The 22,716-nt window shown below is 58.8% G+C and overlaps 1 protein-coding gene across 1 annotated transcript in view; it reads right to left on the reverse strand.

The window, feature by feature from the left end:
• Positions 1-22,716, reverse strand: part of ABLIM2 (actin binding LIM protein family member 2) — a 111,953-nt gene that overhangs the window by 60,434 nt on the left and 28,803 nt on the right. The window contains exons 9-10 of the mRNA XM_065877288.1: positions 12,479-12,566; positions 7,943-8,001 (exon numbers count right to left, since the gene is read on the reverse strand). Of these exons, the coding sequence (XP_065733360.1) occupies positions 7,943-8,001; positions 12,479-12,566 (147 nt within the window). The remainder of the gene's footprint in view (positions 1-7,942; positions 8,002-12,478; positions 12,567-22,716) is intronic.

The following is a 22,716-nucleotide window of genomic DNA, read 5'->3' on the forward strand; positions in this document are numbered from 1 at the left end:
AACTCTCCACACCTCCCACTTGCCCCGTCTAAATGGGACCCATCTTCACAAAGCGCCCCCATCTCCCTACCCACTCACGGCTCCTTTCTTGTTTTCTTAGCAGGCCCCTTCCTCCCACCCCCTGGAATTCTGTCCAGCCCCTCTCAGTGGTCCACACCTGCTGCAGTGGTGCCAGCAGCCTGGGAGGGGCCGCATTATGAACAGAATTGCATCTCTCCAAAACGCATACGTTGAAGTCAACACCCCAGTACCCCAGAATGCGATTGTATTTGGAGGTACAGGGCATTTAAGGATGCAATTAGGTTTAAACGGAGTCTTTAGGACAGGCCTGGATCCAACCTGACGGTGTCCTTATAAGAACAGGAGACTAGGACGCAGACATGCACAGAGGGATAACGTGTGAGGACACAGGGAGAAGACGGCCCTCTACACGCCCAGGAGAGAGGCCTCAGGAGAAACCAACCTGCCCACACCTTGATCTTGGACGTCCAGCCTCCAGGACTGTGAGAAAATACATTTCTGCTGTTGAAGATCCCCAAGTCTGTGGCATTTTGTATGGCAGCCCCAGGACACTAACGCCCATCATGGACCCCCGCCAAGTGGATGACCCCCAGCTCTGGCTACACTCAGCACAACACCAGCGAGAATGGAACAACACCAGGACCAGATGTGAGGCCGACACAGTAGTGGGAGGGACAAACCTGAAAGGCATAGGGGGTGGTGCCTGGGTAAACCTGATTGGGAGCCTGGTTCTGTATCTAGAAGGGAAAGAGAAGAGGGAGAGGGTGACGCTCCGTGGTCATCTCTGCACTCGGTCACTCGTCCAGCTGGTCCATCCCCTCTCCTTGCCCCAGTTATCACCCTGGCATCCTCTTGAGGCCTGCCCTGCTTCCCCGGGCCCCTCGCAGGCAGGGGCTGGGGTCCCTCAAGGAGCTCAGCCAGACCCCTGAGGCTCGGCCACCCCCAGTAAAACACAACGTCAAGTGCTGTTGCAAAGGAGATGCACCGTCGGAGGCCAGTAACACTGGGTCTGTTTTATCACTGTCCCTGTGGCCAGGCTGCCTATTTTACCAGCAAAAATGATGTACGTACACATTTACTACATTTGAAAGAAAACTTTGACTCTCAGCTTCCTTCTCTATGAAACGGAAAAAGCTGCTTGGAAGGTGCTTTCTGTTTCTGAGGACTTAGGCACAGCCTGCTAGGGGCTTGGCACTGGTAAATCGTCCTTACTTTTATTTCAGTTCAGTTTATTCCAGCTCACGGCAGGAAGCCCCTTCTTTGCAAAGCCGACAAACACCGGTCGTTTTAAAAGAAAAGTGCCCCTAAGCTGAGAGCTGCAGCAGTGACACAAGAACTGTCCCCCAGACCGAGAGGGACACTTCCCGGCACAGGCGGGGCAGCACCGGCTCACTGCCACCACGACCCCGACGGAAGGGGGCTTGGGTTCTTTGAGCGGCAGCGGGCGCCTGGGTTTGCTCTGGCATGTTTCAGGGTCCCGAGCAGGCAGGTGGGTGGTGGCACGGTGCTCTCCTCCCTGTGCCAGGTTCCCAGCCCCGGAGAGGGCCAGGGCGTCCCCGCGTCCCACAGGTCAGGGAGCCCAGACACGAGGGGGCCAAGTCCAGGTGATTCTCCCAGAGTCAGGAGACCTGGGCTTTCTCTCACTTTCTCCCTACCCTGACTCCAATTCGTTCCAAGGAGCCTCACCATCAAACCCAATACCCAGTTGTGTCCTCCAGGGCCTTGCTCACACCAGCAAAGGGCCGGGCAGCTCACCCAGCCCTGTCCCCACCGCTCAGCCTGGTCCCGGGAAGCATCGTCCTACAACAGTGACGGGGGCGCCTGGCTCTCATTAAGGTCCCAAACAAGCTGCATGGACACCACGTGAGGGGTCAGCACCCACTCGTCTCCAACTTAAAGCCTAGGGGCTGAGGCTCAGAGAGGGCTAGTGATTTGCTCAAGGTCACACAGCTGCACAGAGGCAGAGTCCAACACCAAGACTTGCTCTCCCACCCCGGCAGCCTCTGCGAATTCCACTAAAACGTTCTCACTCATGCTCAGTCACCCCGTCCTTGTGTTTGGGCCTCTGGGACCATCTCAACAAGCCTGTCTTCTCCCTGCTCAGCGGCCTCACAGTCGGCGCAGGGGCTCTTGCTTCCCCCCAGGTGCCCCCGCAGTAAGCAGCCCGGACCTCTGTGCCCCGGGTTTGGGGTGGGGGTGGGGAAGGACATGGGCTCTTGAAATGGTAACCGTGGAGACCTGCAGCCAGGGTCTCAGCCCGGTCAGTCCAGGCTCGCTCTGCTGCCACCCGAGCTGGAGCATACCCGGCTGTCCCCGGACACCTTCTCCACGCAAGGAGCTCCTCTCAGCCACTCAGCTGACACGGGGCCGCCCCTGCTATGGCTCTGAAACCCTCATGCAATCCCCAGCAGATCGCGGCTCCTCTGGTCGGGGCCCTGGGACCCACTCTCCCGCACACCTGCCAAGTCTCAGCTCCGGGAAGCTGGCCCCGTCCCTCCCCCTGTCACAGGCAAGCATTCTGCACCCTGGAGCCTGCCCATCTGTCTCCCCCGCCAGAGGACGTGGGCCCTCCTGTAGGGCAGGGACCCGCTGGTCTTATTCACCTCTGTGTTCCCGGTACCCAGCCCAGAAGGGACACAGCAGGTGCTCAGTGGCTGTGTGTTGAATGACCACGTGATCCACTGCCCAACGATGCACTGGGGACGGGCAGTTAGGACCACAGCCTTCCGACGGGTTTTCCCTGGGCACGCTCAGCAGACGCACGTCCTTGTCTGGGGGGGCACCCATCCCCCGGGGGAGCACGCAGTCAGGGAGGCCTTCCGGGCAGTGCGGAAGGACTGCCCGCCCTCTCCTGGCTCGGCCTGGCACGGACTCCGGTGCCGGCCCCTGCTGCTGGACGCAGAGATGGCGCTGGCTCCCGGGGGTCCTGGAGCCCACTGGGCTTGGCGTGAGGGGCACCAGTTAGATGACTGCTGGGCAGCCCTCCAGACGAGTGAGTTAGCTCTCGTCTGGATTTGCCACATGACGGTGGAGCTGCCTCCACCCACAGGCCGGACTCAGGGGGAGTTAGCGACGCCACCTCTGCTGCATTTCTCAGGGCTTGATGGCCCCCTGAGCAGACCCGCTGGGCTGACCCGGAGCTGACCGGGCTGGCTGGTTCGTGCACACTGGTCACCTTGCAGGCAGCGAACAATACAGAAAAGTACAGCTTTCTCCCTGCCCCGGGCCGGAAGCAGTCAGCTGGCTGGAGAACTATCTCCAAGGGGACCTGAGTGCCCAGGGAAATTCATCTGTGCCTGCCCCACCCACCCGCTGCCCGGCCCGCCCACTGCCCCGCCCACCCGCTGCCCCGCCCACCCACTGCCCCACCCACCCACTGCTCCACCCCCTCACTGCCCCGCCCACCCACTGCCCCGCCCACCACTACCCTGTCCACTCACTGTCCCGCCCACCACTGCCCTGTCCACTCACTGCCCTGCCCACCACTGCCCTGTCCACTCGCTGCCCCACCCCCTCACTGCCCCGCCCACCCACTGCCCAGCCCACCACTGCCCTGTCCACACACTGCCCTGTCCACACACTGCCCCGCCCACACACTGCCCCACCCACCCACTGCCACACCCCCTCACTGCCCCGCCCACCCACTGCCCAGCCCACCACTACCCTGTCCACTCACTGTCCCGCCCACCACTGCCCTGTCCACTCACTGCCCTGCCCACCCGCTGCCCCGTCCACTCACTGCCCCACCCACCCACTGCCACACCCACCCACTGCCACACCCCCTCACTGCCCCGCCCGCCCACTGCCCCGCCCACCACTACCCTGTCCACTCACTGTCCCGCCCACCACTGCCCTGTCCACTCACTGCCACACCCCCTCACTGCCCCGCCCACCACTACCCTGTCCACACACTGCCCTGTCCACACACTGCCCCGCCCACCCGCTGCCCTGTCCACTCACTGCCCCGCCCACCACTGCCCTGTCCACTCACTGCCACACCCCCTCACTGCCCCACCCACCCACTGCCCCACCCACCACTGCCCTGTCCACACACTGCCCCATCCACTCACTGCCACACCCCCTCACTGCCCTACCCACCCACTGCCCCACCCACCACTGCCCCGTCCACACACTGCCCTGTCCACCCACTGCCCCATCCACTCACTGCCACACCCCCTCACTGCCCCGCCCACCCACTGCCCTGCCCACCACTTCCCCATCCACCCACTGCCCTGTCCACCTACTGTCCTGCTCACTGCCCTGCCCATCCACTGCACTGCCCACCACTGCCCTGTCCACTCATTGTCCCGCCCACCCGCTGCCCTGCCCACCACTGCCCTGTCCACTCACTGCCACACCCCCTCACTGCCCCGCCCACCACTGCCCTATCCACTCACTGCCCTGTCCACCCATTGATGTGCCCACTCACTGCCCGGCCCACCAGGCCCAGAGTTTATTCTCATTTCCCGGGCAAGACAGAAGAAGCTCTGAGGGGCGGAGGTGGGGCTGGGACCCGGGGAGGGTGAAACAAGGGACAAGCAGGGCATGACTGGGGCCTGGATCCTGTCCCAGGACACGGAAGGGCAACTGTTGTCAGGCTGCTGGCCTCTGCCCCAAATGTTCCCAAAGCATCTGTGGAAACAAGCCCAGGAAGCCAAGTCCAGGGCAATGACCAGCCCCCGGGGTAACAAGCCTTCCCTTCCTCCCTGTCCTGCCAGCCTGCAGCATTCAGAGAGCCTCGCTTCCGCTGGGCCAGTGGCCTCCAGGCTGGGAGCAGAGGTGGCTGCTACCACCAGGCCTGGCAGCAGCCTGAGGCCAGCTCAACAGTGGGTCCAGAATCCAGGGGCTGGTGCTGGGCACGCTGATCTGGTCAGGGGAGGCTCTGGGGACACAGAGGACCCAGGGCACGTGGTCCTCCTCCGCGGAGCCCTCCCACCCCGGCTCAGGGTCACCTTTCCCCAGGTCGCCGTGACACACCAGGGGTAGCAGGACGGTCCCCACGGCCCTCGGACGTAACGTGCACCTAAGCCCACCTGTTCCCGCCTCTATCAGGAACAGCAGGGCTTGAGATTTAGTCACCTCGGTGCCGCAAGCCGAGTGCCATGAATGAATCACGAAGGGGCAGATGCCCCCAAAGCAGCGGCTTCCAAACCCACTGAAATCAACTGCTAAAGAGAATGTGAGGATTTCCCTCTTCAGTTCTTTCAGAACGGGCTTGGCAAGAGTGTGCTGAATTGGGCTGGGTCCCACCCAGCCCGAGGGCCCGGTACGAGGAGGGTCCCCTCCACCAGCCCATGCCCCCATCACGTCTCGTGGGCCAAAGCTCATGAGGTGGGTCTCCATCCAGCCCCACCAGGAATTCCCAAGCCCTGAGCCCCCGCGGTGTCTGCTAGGTCTGGGGACAGGTCTCTGCTCTGGCTCTGCTCACCCCCCACAGCCAAGGGTGGGGGGACTCTGCAGCCCTGACCCCTCGCTCCCACAGTGCAAGGTATTAGTGAAGGACTCAACGAACAGAACCAGCGTCCACAGTAAAGAGCAAAGCACGCTCAACGGCAGAGCTCTGCCCCTTTCCTCCTGGAGCAGAATTCCTCTGGGCAACGGTCCCTCCTGCCAAACACAGCTGCCGGAGAGTCGCAGGGAGCCACCGAGACCCCCGGATCGGCCGGTCTCCCACGCTCTTCCCGGGGGACCTGCCTGACCCTCCAGCCTCTGCTCCTCTCAGCCCCTCCCCGCCTCCACCCAGGGACCCCGGTCACCTCGGCCTCTTGACCCAGAGCTGCCACCAGCAGAGCGAGCCCCTCACCCCCGAAAGGAATTCTGGGTATCCCACGGGCTTGGGTCCGAGAAGGCTGGGTCTGAACTCTGCAGTGATCCCAGCGACACTCTGCACACCACACACAGCCACGCTAGCAACCCCGTGCGTCCCCCTGCCCCCCGCAGCAGTTTCCCTGTCCATCTCCCAAACACGGATGCAGACCCGCTGCTATGCGACATTTGAGTAGCCAGGGTCTTCAAGGGCCCACCGCCACCCGGCTCATCCGTAGCCTGTCTGGTGGCTTTAAAAGGGTTGGCATGCCTGGGACACCACACATGAGCGACAGAGTGGAAAGCCAGGGGTTGCTGGCGTCCTGAGGCCGGGCCAGAAGTCCTGTGGGTCACACACCACTTGCCGCCCGCGGACCATCTGCGCTATCCCGGGGCCCGGCAGGGCGTGACTCCCAGTGGGGGTCCTGCAGGGGTGGGGGGCCCCCTGGCACAGGGCCTGGTAGTGCCTGACAGAGCAAAGCTGGCTGACACACCTCCCCTCGAGGGCCTGTGGTCCCCTGGGCTGCAGTTCACTTGTATTCACTTCGTTCCTTCAACCCACAAACGCTTGAGTGTGTCACCTGCCAGGACTCGTGTGGGAGCCGGGAATTCAGGACGGAGAGACTGGAGCCTTTCCTCCAGGCTTTTAGTGAAGAGGGAGCTGCCTGCGGGGTGTGAGCCGTGGACGCGGGGCAGGAGCAGGAGTTGGCAAGGTCTTCAGGGGCTGACGTTCTGGGTGAATCTTAAAACCCAAAGGAGGAGTTTGCCAGAATGCGTGATGCAAGGGCACGAGAGGGCATCTCCGGCCGAAGGAACGCGTTTGCGAAGGCGCAGGGGAGAAAGGGAGCAGTGAGCACGGAGGCGCGGCAGCCCGGGGGCAGCGGGACCCCTCCCCTGCTCAGCCCACCGCCACCCAAGCCAAAGGGAGCTTGCCCTGTTCCTGCCCCAGGGCCTTTGCATGAACCCCCACCCTGCCTGGAACCCCACTCCCTCTTCCTCTCTTCAGGGCTGGCACCGTCTCATCTTCTGGCTCAGCTCTCGCTCATTTCCTCTGGAGGACCGCCTGCACCCCCACCCCCCCAACCATCCCAGGTGAGGTCGGTCCTTCCCCCGCTCTCCTGCCCCGCCAACCACTGCTGCATGATCCACCTGCCGAGGCGTTGATTTCTGCCTCTCTCTGGGACGCCAGCCCCGGAAGGGTCAGAGGCATGCTGGCCTCCTTTCTCACCCTGCACCTGCAGCCTGGCGCCCAGCACAGGGCCTCTGAGGGGCAAGGAATTTGGCCTGGCCTAGAGGGTGGTCTTGCTCTAGTTTCTGGAAGGTGATCGTACCCGATAGGATGTCTCTGTTTAGGGAGGGGGCTAACTGCACCCAAAATTCTTAGAGTGGGGCTGGCCATGCCAGAAAGACCAACCCTATGATTCTGGTGGTCTTGGGTCATGTCACCTGGAGAGTGAAATCAACCACATGGCAACCAATCAACCAACCAACCAACCAATCAGTCATTTAATGGAGCACCGATAAGGTCTCTGGCCCCGGAGCTTCCCTGGTTGGCAATACTCCGTGTGCGCTGTCACCCGTCACTGGGAAGGGCCGAGTCTGGACTCCACGGGGAGAAGACGATGGCACCGTGTGTCCGGACCCCTCCTGGACCCTGCCCCATGCTGGGCTGACTTCACTCTGTATCTCCCCCTGCCCCCTGCCGGGATAAACCATAACCGGGGCTGTAACAGTTCTGTGAGCCCTTCAGAAACATTAATGAACTTGCGGGCAACTGTGAGGGCCCCTCGAACTAGCCGTTGGCGTCAGAAGTATGGACGGTCTTGGGACTGTTTGGAGACCCGCTAACTTTGCCGTTATCCCAAAACTTTTGCAACCATCAGTGTCCACTGAACAAAGGAAGAGGTCGGCAGGGCCAGTGCGGGAAGGGCCCTGGTCCCACCCAGCAGCAGATCTACCTGTTTACACCTCAACCTCGCCAGGCCTCGGGCCACCTGCCCCGTAGCCTGGTGGGACTGGCCGGCAAGCCTGCAGACGCAGCCAGCGTCCTCTTAACCGTGTGATGATAGCGCAAAAGCCGGGGGAAAGACATCGGAAGAGACTGAATTCCACCAACCTTGCTTTTGTCTTCAGTTCTGGCTGCCTGTCGACATGCCGGGTGCCAGATGGAGGAGCCTGTGGACAGATTCCCAAGAGGGAAGTGTTAGTGTTATTTCCGGAGATGCAGGGGCCGTGCGGAGTGTCAGGAGGAGGGAGCTGGCGTCCACACTCGGACCCTCACTCCCCTTCGTCTGTGCCGGAGTCACAGGTCAGGGCTGGGCCTGGGGCCGATCACGGGGGCTCACAGCCCCACCGGGAGGGGAAGGACATGAAACAGATAGGAGACGACCCACCACGAGCTGATGCTCCCATGGGGTCCCTCAGAACCCCGGGCACCCAGACGAGGCTTCTCCGAGGAGGGGCTCTGCGGGTGGCTTCTATTCAGAGGCAGGCGAGAGAAGAGGGGCTGCCGTGCGACCTGCACCAGCTCCTCTCTGTGCGGGTGGGCAGTGGCCAGGCCCAGCCATGGGCGCAGTGGGGGGCTGGAGCCCAGTGGGACCTGCCTGGGGAATGAGGGCTTTGGGGCAGGGCTCTCCTCGGGGACCCTCAGGTGGGAACCTTAGGTGTGGGGTGAAGATGAGGGCTGCAGGCTGGGGGCCCGACCCCGCACTCACTCGCGGGGTGTCTGAGCTGTCTCGCTCATGCCGGCCCCGCCCAGCTTCCACAGCTACAGGCGCCACCCTCAAGGTAACAGGTCACCAAGCACCCCAAGGACCCCAAGGGCCCTGCTCTTTTCTAATTCAAACTCGACCTCCCCGAGTCTCAGAGTTTTCCCACCTGCACACAGGGCCGACAATAATCCCACCTGTTCAGGCCTTTGGCAGAATTTAATATAACTAAATAGGGGTAATAACTTCAGGGCCCAGAGCACTTGCTTCCCCCCTCGGGCCTCCCTGAACCTCAGCCCGGCCCCCTTTCTCCCTCCGTCCATCCGTACTCCACTCACACACCCTCTGCGGGTGGCCACGGCTGCTGTGTCCGCGTTTACATCCACCACTGCCAGGACAGCCCATGCCCCGCGTGGAGGTGGGAGCCTTGTCCATCCCATTCTCACATCCCCCGAACAAGCCACACAGAGTGGACATAGTAGGGGCCCGGCACACAGCAGGGGCTTAAAAGTGTGGTGGCAGAAAGGAGCTACACCCCTTTTCCGCCTGCAAAGCCTCCAGGTCACGTGAGTTAACGCCGGGGAAGGGAACTTATTTCTGCTCCTCCCTGGGAAAATAGCTGCACCAACCCGGAGCTCCCAGAGAGACCGGGCCTTGGTTGGTTTGTGCATAAGCTTTCCTTTTTTAAAAACATTGTTTATGATTGATTACAAAGGTAATAGCTGTTTTTTTGATTAAAATTTAAACAAGCCTAAAAAAGGATATATAGGAAAATTAAAATCATCTGTAACCTCCTACCCACTTTGGGTCGGGCTGTCTTGCAGCGCACACATACATATTAAATACAACGTAGGTACACAGTTTTGTATCCTGCGATTTTTGCTTAGAAGTGTCTTAGTATTTCTCCCCGTAATCAAATATCAAAACTGTAACTTTAAGGGCTGCATAATATTGCATCGTACGGATTGATGAGAATGTCTCTATCTGCTCCTTGCCTGTTAGTTCCAAAGTTTTATTTCTAAATAAAGTTGCAGGGAGGGACTTCCCTGGTGGCGCAGCGGTTAAGAATCCGCCTGCCAATGCAGGGAACACGGGTTCGAGCCCTGGTCCGGGAAGATCCCACATGCTGCAGAGTGACTAAGCCCGTGCTCCACAACTACTGAGCCTGCGCTCTAGAGCCCGCGAGCCACAACTACTGAGCCCGCACGCCACAACTACTGAAGCCCGCGTGCCTAGAGCCTGTGCTCCACAACAAAAGAAGCCACCGCGATGAGAAACCAGCGCACCGCAACTGCAACGAAGAGTAGCCCCCACTCGCCGCAACTAGAGAGAGCCCATGTGTAGCAACGAAGACCCTATGCAGCCAAATAAATAAATTTATATTAAAAAAAAAAGGTGCGGGGAGTCCATTGTACATGAGTTCCACGCCATCTCTCTGATTTACTTGAGGGCTTCCTAAAAGTGGGGTCTTGGCTCAGAGGGTGTGGGCATTTTTTTTTTTTTTTTTTTTTTTGTGGTACGCGGGCCTCTCACTGTCGTGGCCTCTCCCGTTGCGGAGCTCAGGCTCCGGACGCGCAGGCTCAGCGGCCATGGCTCACGGGCCCAGCCGCTCCGCGGCATGTGGGATCTTCCCGGACCGGGGCACGAACCCGCGTCCCCTGCATCGGCAGGCGGACTCTCAACCACTGCGCCACCAGGGAAGCCCAGGTGTGGGCATTTTTAAGGCTCTTGGGGCATCTTGGCAATTTCCCAGTTTTCGCCCACAAGCCAGGTAAGACGCCCTTTTCCTTCAATCTCCATAGCATGGGGATGTGTCTTTCCTTTTAACCCTCGTCAACCCAGTGGGAAAAATAACATCAACGCGTTATTTTAATCTGGGTCTCCCTGAAAATTAGTGAGAGTCAGACTCCCCCGCCTATGTTCACTGAGTCTGCGGACAGGAAGGTGAGTCCAGGGCTGGGTGGCAGTGCTGGTATTTGGCGGGGGGGCACCTCATCTCCCTCGGAGGCCAAAGGGCTCACTGGGACCTCTGCCCCTTGGAACTTTTACTGCATGGGATTCACCCGTCAAATAGGCCCTCCTGGAGCCCCAGCATCCAGGTGGACCAGGCAGAGGGTCTCGGGGTGTCCGTGCAGGGCAGGGCCAGAGCCCCAAAGGGGCCCCTCACCGTGGGACTCTGGTGCTCCGTGGAGTGGGGCGTGAAAATCACCAACCGGGTCTGACCCTCCGGCACAGACTGGGAAAGAGGCTGGGAGGGGACGGGCTGGGCTGCGACATCCCACAGAAAGTCAGGGCAGGTCCCGCATTAGAAACAGGGAGCCCAGGGCCATGAAGAGCATCTTTGTTCTGAGACTGGGTCCCCTTGATGGCCAGCTCGTGTCCCCAAGCTGCCGGCTCGATGTCACTGTGCTAGGCGTCAGTACGTCCTGAAGGTGCCACTTAGAGTGGGCGTGGGCGCCTCGGGCAGGGTGACCCCTCCCCACCCAGACATACGTAAAGGACCCCTTTCATAAGCTCTCAAGACTGAAGAACAAGAGGGGACACTGGGGACCAGGCAGTCCTGGCTGATGTCACTCCACGAGGTTCAGTCTCAGAAAGGGAGGCCTGTGTGGCACACGGCCCTAGAAGGACGCCGGGTGAGGTCATCCAATGGCCCGTCTGGCCCTACTCAGCTTGCCTCCAGGGTCACGGAGACACTGACGTCCTTGAAAAGACAATGTGACTACAGAGACAGGGCGTCTCAGCATCTAACCCAACCTGCCCAGGCCCCTCGGGGAAGGCCTTCAACCTGCGAGCCCAGTTTCAGCGAGGGCACTGGTGAGCCTCAGCCCCACCACTGACTTTGCGTCTAGGCCGCTGGCCTGTCTTCAGCAGGAATCCTTCTCGGCCTTTCCTCTTGGTAATTTTCCATCCACCCGTCCCCCCCTAATCCCCACCCCCTCCTTGGCTATAAATCCCCTGTCCTTGTGAATTCGGAGTTGGCCTGACTCCCCTCCCACCTTCTGCCATGTCCTGAATATACCATCTTCCTACCGTTTTGACAAGTGTCCAAATAATCTTTCTTTATCAAGGCTTGGGAATGAATAAGCCACAGGGATGGGGTGGGTCTTCAAGATGATAAAACTAAGTGTAGCTCGAAGGAGAACTCCTAGGACCCCGGTGAATAAACATGTAAAGCAATAGCTGGGAGCTGGGTGCTCCGGTCTGAGCGTTGGTGGTTTTTTGAACAAAAGCAGGAACAAGCTGAACAGGGTCACTGCAGAAGGAGGGAGGGGGCAACTGGCTGTCACCTGCTGCTTCTCCAGGTCTGGTGGCCACAGAACGTCTCGCCTTTATTCTATGGTTATTATTATTATTTTAATGGTGAATGGGTTGGGGATTTCCCATGAAATGCCACGAAATGGGTTAGAAGGTTGGCTATGTTTTTCTCCAGAACTCTCTTTACCGACACTTTGGCGACTCCCTTGACCAGGAGAAAAGCCTCAGGAGCGGCCTGTGGTCTCCACACTCCCTCATCAATCAAGGGAGGGTAGTGCGGGGGAAAGCCCTGAGACATGGACCCTGGGCTGAGGGGCTTTCAGGACAGGCTTGAAGCGACCACAGACCACATCCATTTCCGTTTGGCTGGTGGGACCCAAATTTCCAACACTCCCGCATCTTGCTCTTGAATTTGGCCTTTCGCTTATTGCGTCCATCTCAGGTTCACGGACATCACGTGGATGGATGATGCAAAACCGGGCAGGCTGTCACTCTGCCGACTCTGGTGGGTGCTCTGTGGGGAGAGCCTGCTGGGCCCTGGACCCCCATCCCTGCTGGGGGGCGGCGTTCCCTAACTAGCGGGAAAGCTCGCTGACACGCCAGGGCACACCCGGCACGGGGCGTGGGCCCGGGGGCCGCCTGTTGGGTGCCCTTGGGTCCCGAGCAGCACGCTCTCTCCTTCTTACCTTGCAGATACATCTCCTCGCCTTCCGCGAACATCCGGCCGCACCCGACACATAGCGCACACAGAGGGTGGAAGTGCTTCTCCCCCGCCTGCAAAAAGCACAAAGCACAGGCATTTCTGCTCAGGGCACGGCTCGTCCTCACGCAGGTGCTCAGGTGAGGCAGGAAGGCGGGCTGTGTGGTGGAGAGCCCACACCCAGGGGGATGGGACGGGACCGGTGGTGCCCCAGGCCGTCCAGGGTGTGTGAATGTGGCCCCTGCCTGCTGGGGCCACGCCTGGGAGCAGAGACCGGCCTCCGGGAGAGCAGCTGTGTCGCCAGCTCCTCCCGGCTCAGTGGTGGATGGGTCTGCCCCACCCAGGAGGCAGAGGGGGGCCAGGTCCCATGCACCTCTGTATCTTGGTGGGGCGGGGAGGGAGGACCTAACGTTATTTCCCCAGATGGAGGGACAGGACAGGTGGGGTGAAAGGGATAGATCCTTTTCTTTTTGTCTCTCTGTATCGCTCAGTTTTCTCAATGAGCGTTTTGCAGTTTTTATCGTTCTTGAAACCCATTCAAATCGATTAAAATATTAATACCGAAATAACCAAAACAAAGGACATTGGCAAGTTTGGCTTATTTCTACATGGTACCAAAAAAATCACCCCAAAATACCGTGTTCGGTATGACTGTAACTGACCGTTCCTTCACCTGGGTGGGGTGGAGCTGCAGCCTGCCGCTAGATGTGGATGTGACCCCCTCACTCTTTCCTGAGATGCGAAGGTTAATTGCCACTCTCTGAAACTGAATTAGAGATACTCCCCTGAATCAGTAAGTAACGGGGTGCAAATTCATCACAAGCACCTCACTTTCCTTCCCTTCCCCACCGGTGCCTTTGGGGCAAACCAGGCCCGAGGGGACCCCTGAGTATCAGGGAGGAAGAATCCGGAACAGACTCCCTTCCTGCGTGTGGGACCGGAGGTGTCAGTCTGCGTGGCCCACCCGTGTCTCCAGGCAAAGGGATGGTTCGGGGAAGCGTGAGAATGCTGAGTGCTCAGTCCTGCCGGCTCTGCGGCCTCCGGGCCTTTGCACCTGCAGCCCCTTCCACCAGGACTGCCCTCCCCACTCTCCCACCTGGGACCACCTGGAATGTTCCCGATCTCATCTCCAACGCCACCTCCTCTTGGAAGCTTCCCCCGATTGCTTCCCTGCTCTGGGCTCCCACAGCCCCGTTTTCACAGGGTTTGACAATTATTTCGGGTGAGTCTTCCCTGCTAGACAGTGAGCCTTCGAGGGCAGGGCCTGGCATGGGGCCATTGCAGGAACCCCTAGTCTCAGGAATCCATCTGGGGAGCAGGTCACATTGCAGCACCAGGCCCAGGCAGAGTAAGGGTGAAGCTGCCATTTCAGCCTTAAAATGCCGAGCGGTCAGAGCAGCTCCGTCCTTGAGGTACCAACAGGGGATTGGAACAGTGCTGTAGCTTTAACCACCTGCTATCAGGTCCCAGGTGTCAACTGAGGACTCACGTGCTTTAAACATTGTGGCCTCTGACCTGTCCTCACGCCTTCCTCAGGCAGGCACCCCCTTCACTCTGGGTCGGGTGCCTGACATCAGACAGCAGGAGTTCTGTGACAGCCACTTGGGGGAGAAAGCACACACTGCTGTCTACACAGCATGTCTACACGTGAGTCAGGTGGAGAGAGAAAGCCGTGGGGACAGTCTGTAAGAGGACAGGCTTGAAACCCCAGCCCGACCAATGAGAATTAAGGCTGAGCAGAGAAACAGCCCTGCGGCCACCGCCAGGGGCCGGCCCAGCATCCACACTCTTCCCTCTGGAAAGCACCCCCCAACCCAGCAGCTGGCAAATGCCCCTGGTCTCCCAAAACAGCAGCGACGGGGATACAGCTTATTTCTACAGGGAGAGGCAAGAAGCCGCTTTACACACTGACTGGCCTTCATCCTGTGACAGCCTGTGAGGTTCATGACCACCTTTGTTTCCACCAGGGCACAGAGAGGTGGAGGAAGCTGAGCAAGGTCACACAGCAGGAGCGGGTGGAGCCAGGCTTGGCGCCCAGGAGTCTGGCCTTTGTGGCCTCTGTCCCCAGCCGGGGGGGGGGGGTGGTCCCTGACTCTGTGGTGTGCACCCCATGCCCACGCACCCCCAAACCCCACACCCTGAGCAATCAACTTGGAGGCCTAGAACAGACTCAAGGCTGAGGAAGGAAACCAGACACCGCGGAGCCGATTCCATTTTTACAAAGTTCAAAACGAGGCAAATGAATCTATACGGTCAGAGTCAGGGTGGTGGCTGCCTTGGGGTCCCCAGGGGGCCGTCTGGGGTGCGGGGCATGTGTTTTCTTGGTCTGGGTGCTGGTGGCTTGGGTGTGTCCAGTGTGTGAGATTCACGGACTCCTCTGTGTGTTACATGCCAGTAAGAGAGTTTTCCCACAGAAGTATAAAACCACAGAAGAGAACACGGGTATATTTTGCTGACCCCAGATTTGGCAGTGGATTTTCGGATATGACACAGAAAGCGTGAGCTGCAACAACACAATAGATAAGTTGGACTTCATAAAAATTGACAACTTTTGTGCATCAAAGGACGTTATCAAGAAAGTGAAAAGGTTAACTATAGAATGGGAGACAATATTTGCAAATCACAGATCTGATACGTGTTTAGGATAAGAATATATAAAGAGCTCTTACAGCTCAACAACAAAAAGACAAACAGTTCAGTTAAAAAATAGGCAAACGGCTTGGACGGACATTTTTTTCCCAAAGAAGACAGGAACGGCCAAGAAGCAAATCAGAGATGCTCAGCATCACTGTCATTCAGGAAAGGCAAATCCAAACGACAATGAGACACCACCTCACACCCACGAGGGCGACTGTAATTAAAACAAAACAAAAGGGAAAATAACAAGTGCTAATGAGGATACGGAGAAATTGGAACCCTTGCACGTCGGTGGTGGGGACGTAAAACGGTGCAGCCACTGTGGAAAACACTGTCAGTGCCTCCAAAAGTTAAACACAGAACTACCATACAACCCAGCGATTCCACTCCTAGGTATTTAGGAAAAAGGAAGAGAACAAAAGAGATAAAAAACCTGGGTCCACACGATAACGCGTACATAAATCTTCACAGCAGCATTATTCCCAGTAGCCAGAAGGTGGAACCAGCCCAAATGTCCAAATGTGAGTGTGATAAACACAACGGCAGATTATTCAGCCATGAAAAGCCACGTGGGGCCCCCAGGATGTCTTATAAGGACACTCGTGTCCTTACAAGATGAGACAGCAGAGCTCTCTGCCACGGGAGGACACAGGGAGAAGGTGACACTCTCCAAGCCAGGAACCCAGTGCACTGGCACCTTGATCTCGGACTTCCAGCCTCTACAGCCGTTGTTTAAGCCTCGCAGTTCATAGCATAGCAGCCCAAGTCGACTGAGACAGGCTCGTGAAGTCCAAAATAAAAGTGTCCTCACCCCTTGCATCAACCCCCACTGCTGCTCTGCTCTGTCTCACAGTGGCCACGGTGGCCGGGGCGTTCCACGTGATAGGAACCCAGCAGCAGCCCCTGCTCCGTCAGAGCCCTTCCCTCCCTACAACTGTCGTAGAAGGGCCTCAGTCATCTGTGCCATCAGCCCAGCCCCCAGCCCGGGAGGCAGCACAGCCCCTTACCCAGGTGGGACTCAAGATGGCGCAGATTTTGAAAGTGTATCAAAAGCCCATGAGATTTTGCGGTGTGTGGTTTGAAAACGATGTCTTGTGCCTTCTGACAAGCGGCTGTCATCTTTAATCAGACAGAACCAGGCTCGCTGGGAACGCAGCCTCCGGGGGCACAGAGCGAGCGCTGTTCCTCAGCGGTACCCAGGCAGAGTGGAGGGCACTGAGCGCGGCCCTACCGTGGACATTAGGGACCGGCCTGGCACCGTGGAGATGTGGCAGTGTCTCTGGGCTGCAGCAACTCCCTCCCCTCCCTGCAGAGACAAGCAACCAACCCCTCCCCCCTCCCCCAGCTGTGGGAAGCACGGAGGGATGGACCTCCCCTACCCCATCGGAAGCAGGCACCCACTTTTCCTCCCTAAAGCCATCCATGGCCTCTTCCATTCCCTGGAGAAGCGGCTGTGCCTCCGCCTGCTTTTGGGCCCTCCCCTGGGTCCCCGCTGCAGGGCACACATCCCCCAGCCCAGCCAGCTCCCAGTGGCTGCTCCTGGCACAGCCCCCAGTTTGAAGCTTTAGTCTCCTTCGTGAATGACCAGAACTGGAACCGTATCTTGAAAGGCCTGCTCTCCAGAGTGCACGGATCAAATGCAATTTACCGAGAAGCTAATCAAGATCTGTAGCAGGAAGGATGCAGTCGGGGGAGGGGGGAACATCTGGCAGCCCTCCAGCTCTGTGCCATGTCAGCAAAGACCCTCCCCAGAACCCCTGACTCAGCCCTGCCTCCTCCCCATTGCTGATGCCACAGGCCTCGGGACAGGCTCGCTCTGGGCTCGGGGTCTTGGGGGACCACATGGAGGCTGGCGTGGCTCCCTGACTGTGTTTGGGCTCTGTTCCTCTCTCTGCCCCAGCTCCAGGACTCGGGTGACCGCTCCAGGACTAAGCCTTGTCCCCTCGTTCTCTGCTGTCCCAGGCCCTAGAGCAGAGCTGCACGCAGAGGGGCTGTCCCATAAAGATGTTCTGAACGAGAAAACAGTACCCACCAGGCATGCATAACGGGGTCCTAGAGGACAGGGGGGTTCTGACCAGTGAGTGTGGGAGCAGAGAAGTAACATACTCCACCTCCGGGCACGTCAGCTATCAAGGCTCTGAGAAGTCCTGCAGTAAGGACGTCGGTGTGGCGCCCTTGCCGGGCTTCTTCAACCCCGATGCCTGGGAATGTGCTGACGGGCCAATGGTTAAGGGCAAGGACAGAACACACTGATCCTTGCTGGGTGCTGAGCAGGGGCGTGGCATCAGGCTGAAGGCAAGTCCGCGTGTGTCTGTGTGTCCCTGTGTGTGTGTGTGAGTCTGCGTATGTATGCGTGTGTATTTTTGTGTCCCTGTGTGTGTCTCTATGTGTGTATCTGTGTATTTGTGTGTCTGTATCCGTGTGTATCTCTGTGTGTGTCTGTGTCTATGTGTATAAGTTTGCGAGTATTTCTGTGTCTGTGTGTCCGTGTGTCTGTGTGTGTCTTCGTGTGTGTGTGCGTCCGTGTGTGTCTTTGTGTGCACATGATCCAAAAGGATGACGTCTAAATGCTAACGGTAGTTTTTCTGGGTGATGACATGCATTATGGATGATTTTTCTTTTAGGATAAACAGGTATTCCCTCTGAGAGTGTTTTTAAAATAAACACGTTCATTAAGTTTTAAAAAGGGAGTGAGAAGCTGGGGTCTTGGGAAGCTGACTTCACCTCTGTCCTTAGGAAACGCCTTTATTTGTTCGGAACTCAGGGTTTGTTTTCTCCCAGTGATAAAAGTCCTGCTGGCTTAGGAGGGTGAAAAGGAAGTGCCAAGGAGAAAAGAAAAGAGGCAGAAATAAACACACCAGCGTGGGGAGTCGCAGGAGAGGGTCCATCTGAAATGGAGAAACTATCAGCTGGCCGCCCCCCTCCCTCCAGGGCTCCTCCAGGTCAGGCAGGGGGACCCCTGCCACCGTCCTCACCAGGAACTCCGCCCCCAGGCCAGGCTGGGACACAGTGAGCCTTCAGGAAGGTGAGTAGTGGATGGAGAAGGGAAGGAAGGGAAGAAGGAGGGAGGGAGGGAGGGAAGCACAGAGGAAGGAACAAAGGGAGGGAGGGATTAATTAGTGGTCCCAGAGGGACCCTGGGCTTCTCATTACCATGGAGACAGCCAGGCTGCAGGAGGCAGGTGGGGCTCAGACAGAGGCCCCGCCAGGGTTATAAGGAGGATGGGGCTGGCCAAGATGCACCCCATTCCCCGCCCCCGCCCACCTGTTCCTGCTAATACTGTGAGAACCAGTAGAGAACAACGTGATGGCAGGGACTCAGCCAGGGACCCCCTCTCACTCAACACCCCCTCCGCTCGTCCAACCCTGGGCTGGTTGATCTGCTTAGACCACCGTCCCCTGGCAATGCACAGCCACCTTCCAGCTCTCTCTGTGGAGAGACTCCATCCCCAGGAGCCAGCACTGCAGCAGGGCTGCTCCCAGCCCCCTACCTCTGCTCCTTGCCCTGCCCACCCCCTGCCCCAGCCAGCCAACCCCGCGACGGGGAAGAGGCTTGTGTCAGCCCCTCCCAGGTCCCCACCGGACCCAGGATGCTCCCACACCCAGACCCGGCATGGAGCTGGCTCATCAGGACAGACACCCCAGACACGCAGGATGCGAGACAACATGCAGTGGAGGATGTTAAATATTTAGAGTGACAGAGGGAGTGTGGGGAACTGCACTACCACCAAATGCACATTTCACGGGCGGGCGCCCAGCATAAGATGGCACCGGGCCCGGTGCATGCAGACGCGGCACAGATTGAGGGCTCCCGCAGGGGCGGGGAAGAGGCCCGGGCTGCTCCCCTACTCAGGCTGCAGAGAGGAAACACCTTAGGAGGCAAAGCCGGGTGGGGTGGCAGGTGCCTTGGGGGCCCTGCACCTGGCTGATCTGCCCCGCTCCCTGCAATCCCACCCACCTGCCGCCAGTGTGGCCTCCCCATCGGCCCAGAGAGCTTCCTACCTGCACGGGGTCCGGGCACCACAGCCCAGTCGGAGCAGTCGGCCCCTCGGCCCCTGTCTAGCCCCGCTCCCGGGACAGGCTGGCAGGAACAGGCAGTGTGACCGTGAGGACGGGGGCAGAGAGCGGGGGCACAGAGATGCCCTCACCCTCCAGCCAGCGGTCTGGATCCTTCTCTTTCTTTTTCAGGTCCTGTCCCCTGCCACCTGCCGCCCCTCAAGAGCCCACTGCACACCCAGCTGGGTGCCAGCACGCTCTGGGCCGAGCCCAGGTGGTGCCAGCACGGTGGCTGCTCCCTTCTGTGGAGCCGGCTTGTCCCCGCCCGCCTGCCCGCAGCTGCCGCCTCGCTGGGGAGGAATCTCAGAGCTGTGCAGGTCCCGCTGACTCAACTGCTACACACCGCGGAGCTCGCCGCCCGCAGGGGCGAAAACAAAAGCATTCATCTTCCCTGGGAGGCTCTTTATCCTCCAGCCCCCAGCAGCTACCTCGTGGCCGGCGCTGAGCTGGGGGACACTCCGCAGACACGACCCCTCGGATCCCCGAGGAGGTTCTGGTGACCGGGCCGCCAGGGCCGGGGCTGGCGTGTCCCGCCCACCCCAAAGGGTGCCGGAAGCGGGCCAGGCTACAGTCACACACCTGCAGCGACAACTGCTCAGCCCACAGAGCCTAAGATGCTCCCCGCTAAGGCCATCAGGTATCACAGCGTGGTGTGAAACAGAGCACAAAGCAACATCTACGCAGGGGGATGCCAGGCGGTCGGGCCAAGAACAGGCACCGGGAGCCCGCCTGGGCCCCCTGGGCTCGAGTGCGCTCGGCCCTGCGTGTGGCCGATAGCCCGGCACACGCTCTCCCAGACACACAGACACGGGCCCACAGAGTGAGGGCACCAAGCAGGGCGGGAGGGGGCCGGTGCTCTGGGGAGCGGCTTGAAGAGACGGTGCAGCGGCTGGTGGACCTGGACAGGTGAGCGTGACAGGTTTCTAGCCTCTTTAAACGGGGGTGACTTGAGCTGTTTCAACAAGCCACCAGCAGGATGCCTTGCGGCCCCCAGGGAGGAAAGGAGATGGCAGGGTAAGGCTCTAGAGGAGGCAGGCGGGGTTTGGACCAGAGCACAGGGTTGGGGGCTGTGGCTGGGAGGAGAGACAGAGCCTCTGTCAGGAAGGGCAGGAGCGGGTGGGATAGAAGCTTCGCAGACAGCCCTGAGTGACGTCTGACCCTCTCTCTGTTAAGTCTTAGACAAGGTCATTGTGGCTGGCCGGCTGGGGTGGGAGGGCAGCAGCCCAGGAGAGCGAGGAAGGTCTGGAACAGTCTTTTGGGGGAACAGAGAGAAACAGGCTTGAACTGCCAGGCACTGCGGCAGGTGGGGCCCTGGCCGGGGCATCCTCCAGAAGCCTCAGTGCTGCTGCCGGAGGTGGCGGCTGCCCAGACTCCCCCAGAGCAGGGTCTGCAGCAGGGTCTGGGTGAGGAGAGAGCGCTGGAGAGACGGGAGGGCCAGGTGAGACGTCACCGTGGGGTACAGGGGGAGGACTCATCCTTCGTGCACGTTCGGAGGATGGGGGTAGAAACACGAGGCGTGATCAGTACCCCAGAAAAACACACAAGGTGTTCAGGAGGTGAGATGTCAACAGTCTCATCACGTGACCACCCGCCCAGCTCCATCGGAAAGACATGGAGCCCCCAGTGTAGAAACAGGCGATGCTGACGGAAGATAACCGAAACGCAGGAACTCTGATTGGCTAAAAATGACAAAGAAGACCCGGCACCACTAGGGGTGGGAGGGAAGCAAACCACAGCGAGGTCCCACGTTCTCCCCCATCAGCTTGACATAGGATTTCATAAAGATTACACCCAGGGTGGGAGATGGGAAAGATCGTTCTCTGTTGATAAGCACGTAAATTAGAATAAACTTTCTGGAAAGCAATTTATGTGTCAAGAACCCTGACAAAGTGCATGGCTGTTGGCTCAGTTTCTACACTTCTGTGAATGAATCTTAAGGAAAACTAGAAATGCAATAAAAGAAGATGTTCATCTCAGTGTTATTTATCGTAGTAAAAAAGTGGAGAACGGTGCTACGTCCAACAATGAATGATCAGCCTAAAGCATTCTGGTCTATTCCTACAACGAAATACGATGCAACGCTGAAACACTCTTACGTGCGATGCACCTGGAAATGTTATCTTGTGAGACAGATCCAATCACAGAGGACCCCACGTAGTGGATGATTCCATTTATAGGACGCGTCCAGAACAGGGAACTCCACAGAGACCAAAGTAGACTGGTGGCTGCCACGGGCTCAGGGTGTAGGGGAGGGACAGCTAAGGGGTACAGGCTTCTCCTTGAGGTGATGAGAACGTCCTAAAATGGACTGTGGGGATGGGTGCACAGCTCTGTGAAGATACTAAAAGCCACCGAATCACACACTTTACACGTGTGAAGTGAACTACGTTCCAATAAGGCTGTTTACAAAAAGACCCATAAAACACAAGACAAAAACACAGGGACCTATTAAATAGGACGTGGGAGTGGAAAAAAATCAGGATATGATGTATAAATGGTTTGATGCCAACTCTGACATGTGGAGAGAGAAAAAACTGGAAGGAATCCAGCCAGAGTTCAGCTACATATGATCGCATGTCAGTGACTTCCCCCCTTATTTGTGCTTTGCAAACTCTCTACAGTCAATGAGGGTGTAATCACAGCCCCCCCGCAGGGGCCTCTGGGCATAGAAGGGCACAGCTCTGCACAGAGCCTGGGACCATCCCCGCTGTGGCATCTGGGAAATGGGGAGGTGGTGGGGAGGGCCTCACTGCCCCTGGGTGGGTGTGGCCACCCCCTTCCCCTCCCGGCTACCTGGAGCTGAGGCCCTGGGGCAACTCTCTCCCTGCAGCTCTGATGTCAAGTGTAATTTCAAGAAAAGCAGCTCAGTGCTCAACATGCAATTGACCAAGGCATTCTGAGCTCCCTACGGCTGGGCTCCCGGGCTCCGGCCTCAAGTCCAGCCTCAGCGGCAGCCTGAGGGAGCTCTCTAGTATGCAAATCCGACCCAGGCTTTCCAGGGTTCAGAAGCCCTTGTCTGGGAGGGTGGCCTGGGCCCTGCGGCCTCAGACCCCAACCTGTCTTCCCACCCCCAGAGGCTGCTTCTGTGACCTCCTTGGAAAAGGCTCCCAAGCCCCTTGGCTGGGTCAGGGCCCCTCCTCTCCCACTGCTCTGCCCCCTCCCCACACCCCAGGTCCTCTGGTTACCTCTGCCCTCCCCAACAGACCATATGCTCGCCAAGGGATGGCCCATCCACCCGCCCCAGTGCAGAGCCCAGGAGGGGCTGCAGAGTGGGGTGGAGGGGCAGGCTGGGCCAGAGCATCAGGGGGGTGGGTTTGGTCCTGTTCACCCCATGGAATTGATCTTACTGAACAAATGTAGTAAGGTGCATAACACGTGTTATTTTCACAAAGGGACACACCCGTGTAACTACCACCCAGACCAAGAAACGCACCTGTCAGCACCCCAGAAATGCCCCAACCTGAAATCGCTGGGTGACCTGTCCGCCTCTGTGGACCCAGCCCTGCCCCCCGGGCTCCCTTTGCAACCCGCC

This window comes from Phocoena phocoena, chromosome 5 (genome assembly GCF_963924675.1).
Source record: "Phocoena phocoena chromosome 5, mPhoPho1.1, whole genome shotgun sequence".
Taxonomy (NCBI): Eukaryota; Metazoa; Chordata; class Mammalia; order Artiodactyla; family Phocoenidae; genus Phocoena; species Phocoena phocoena.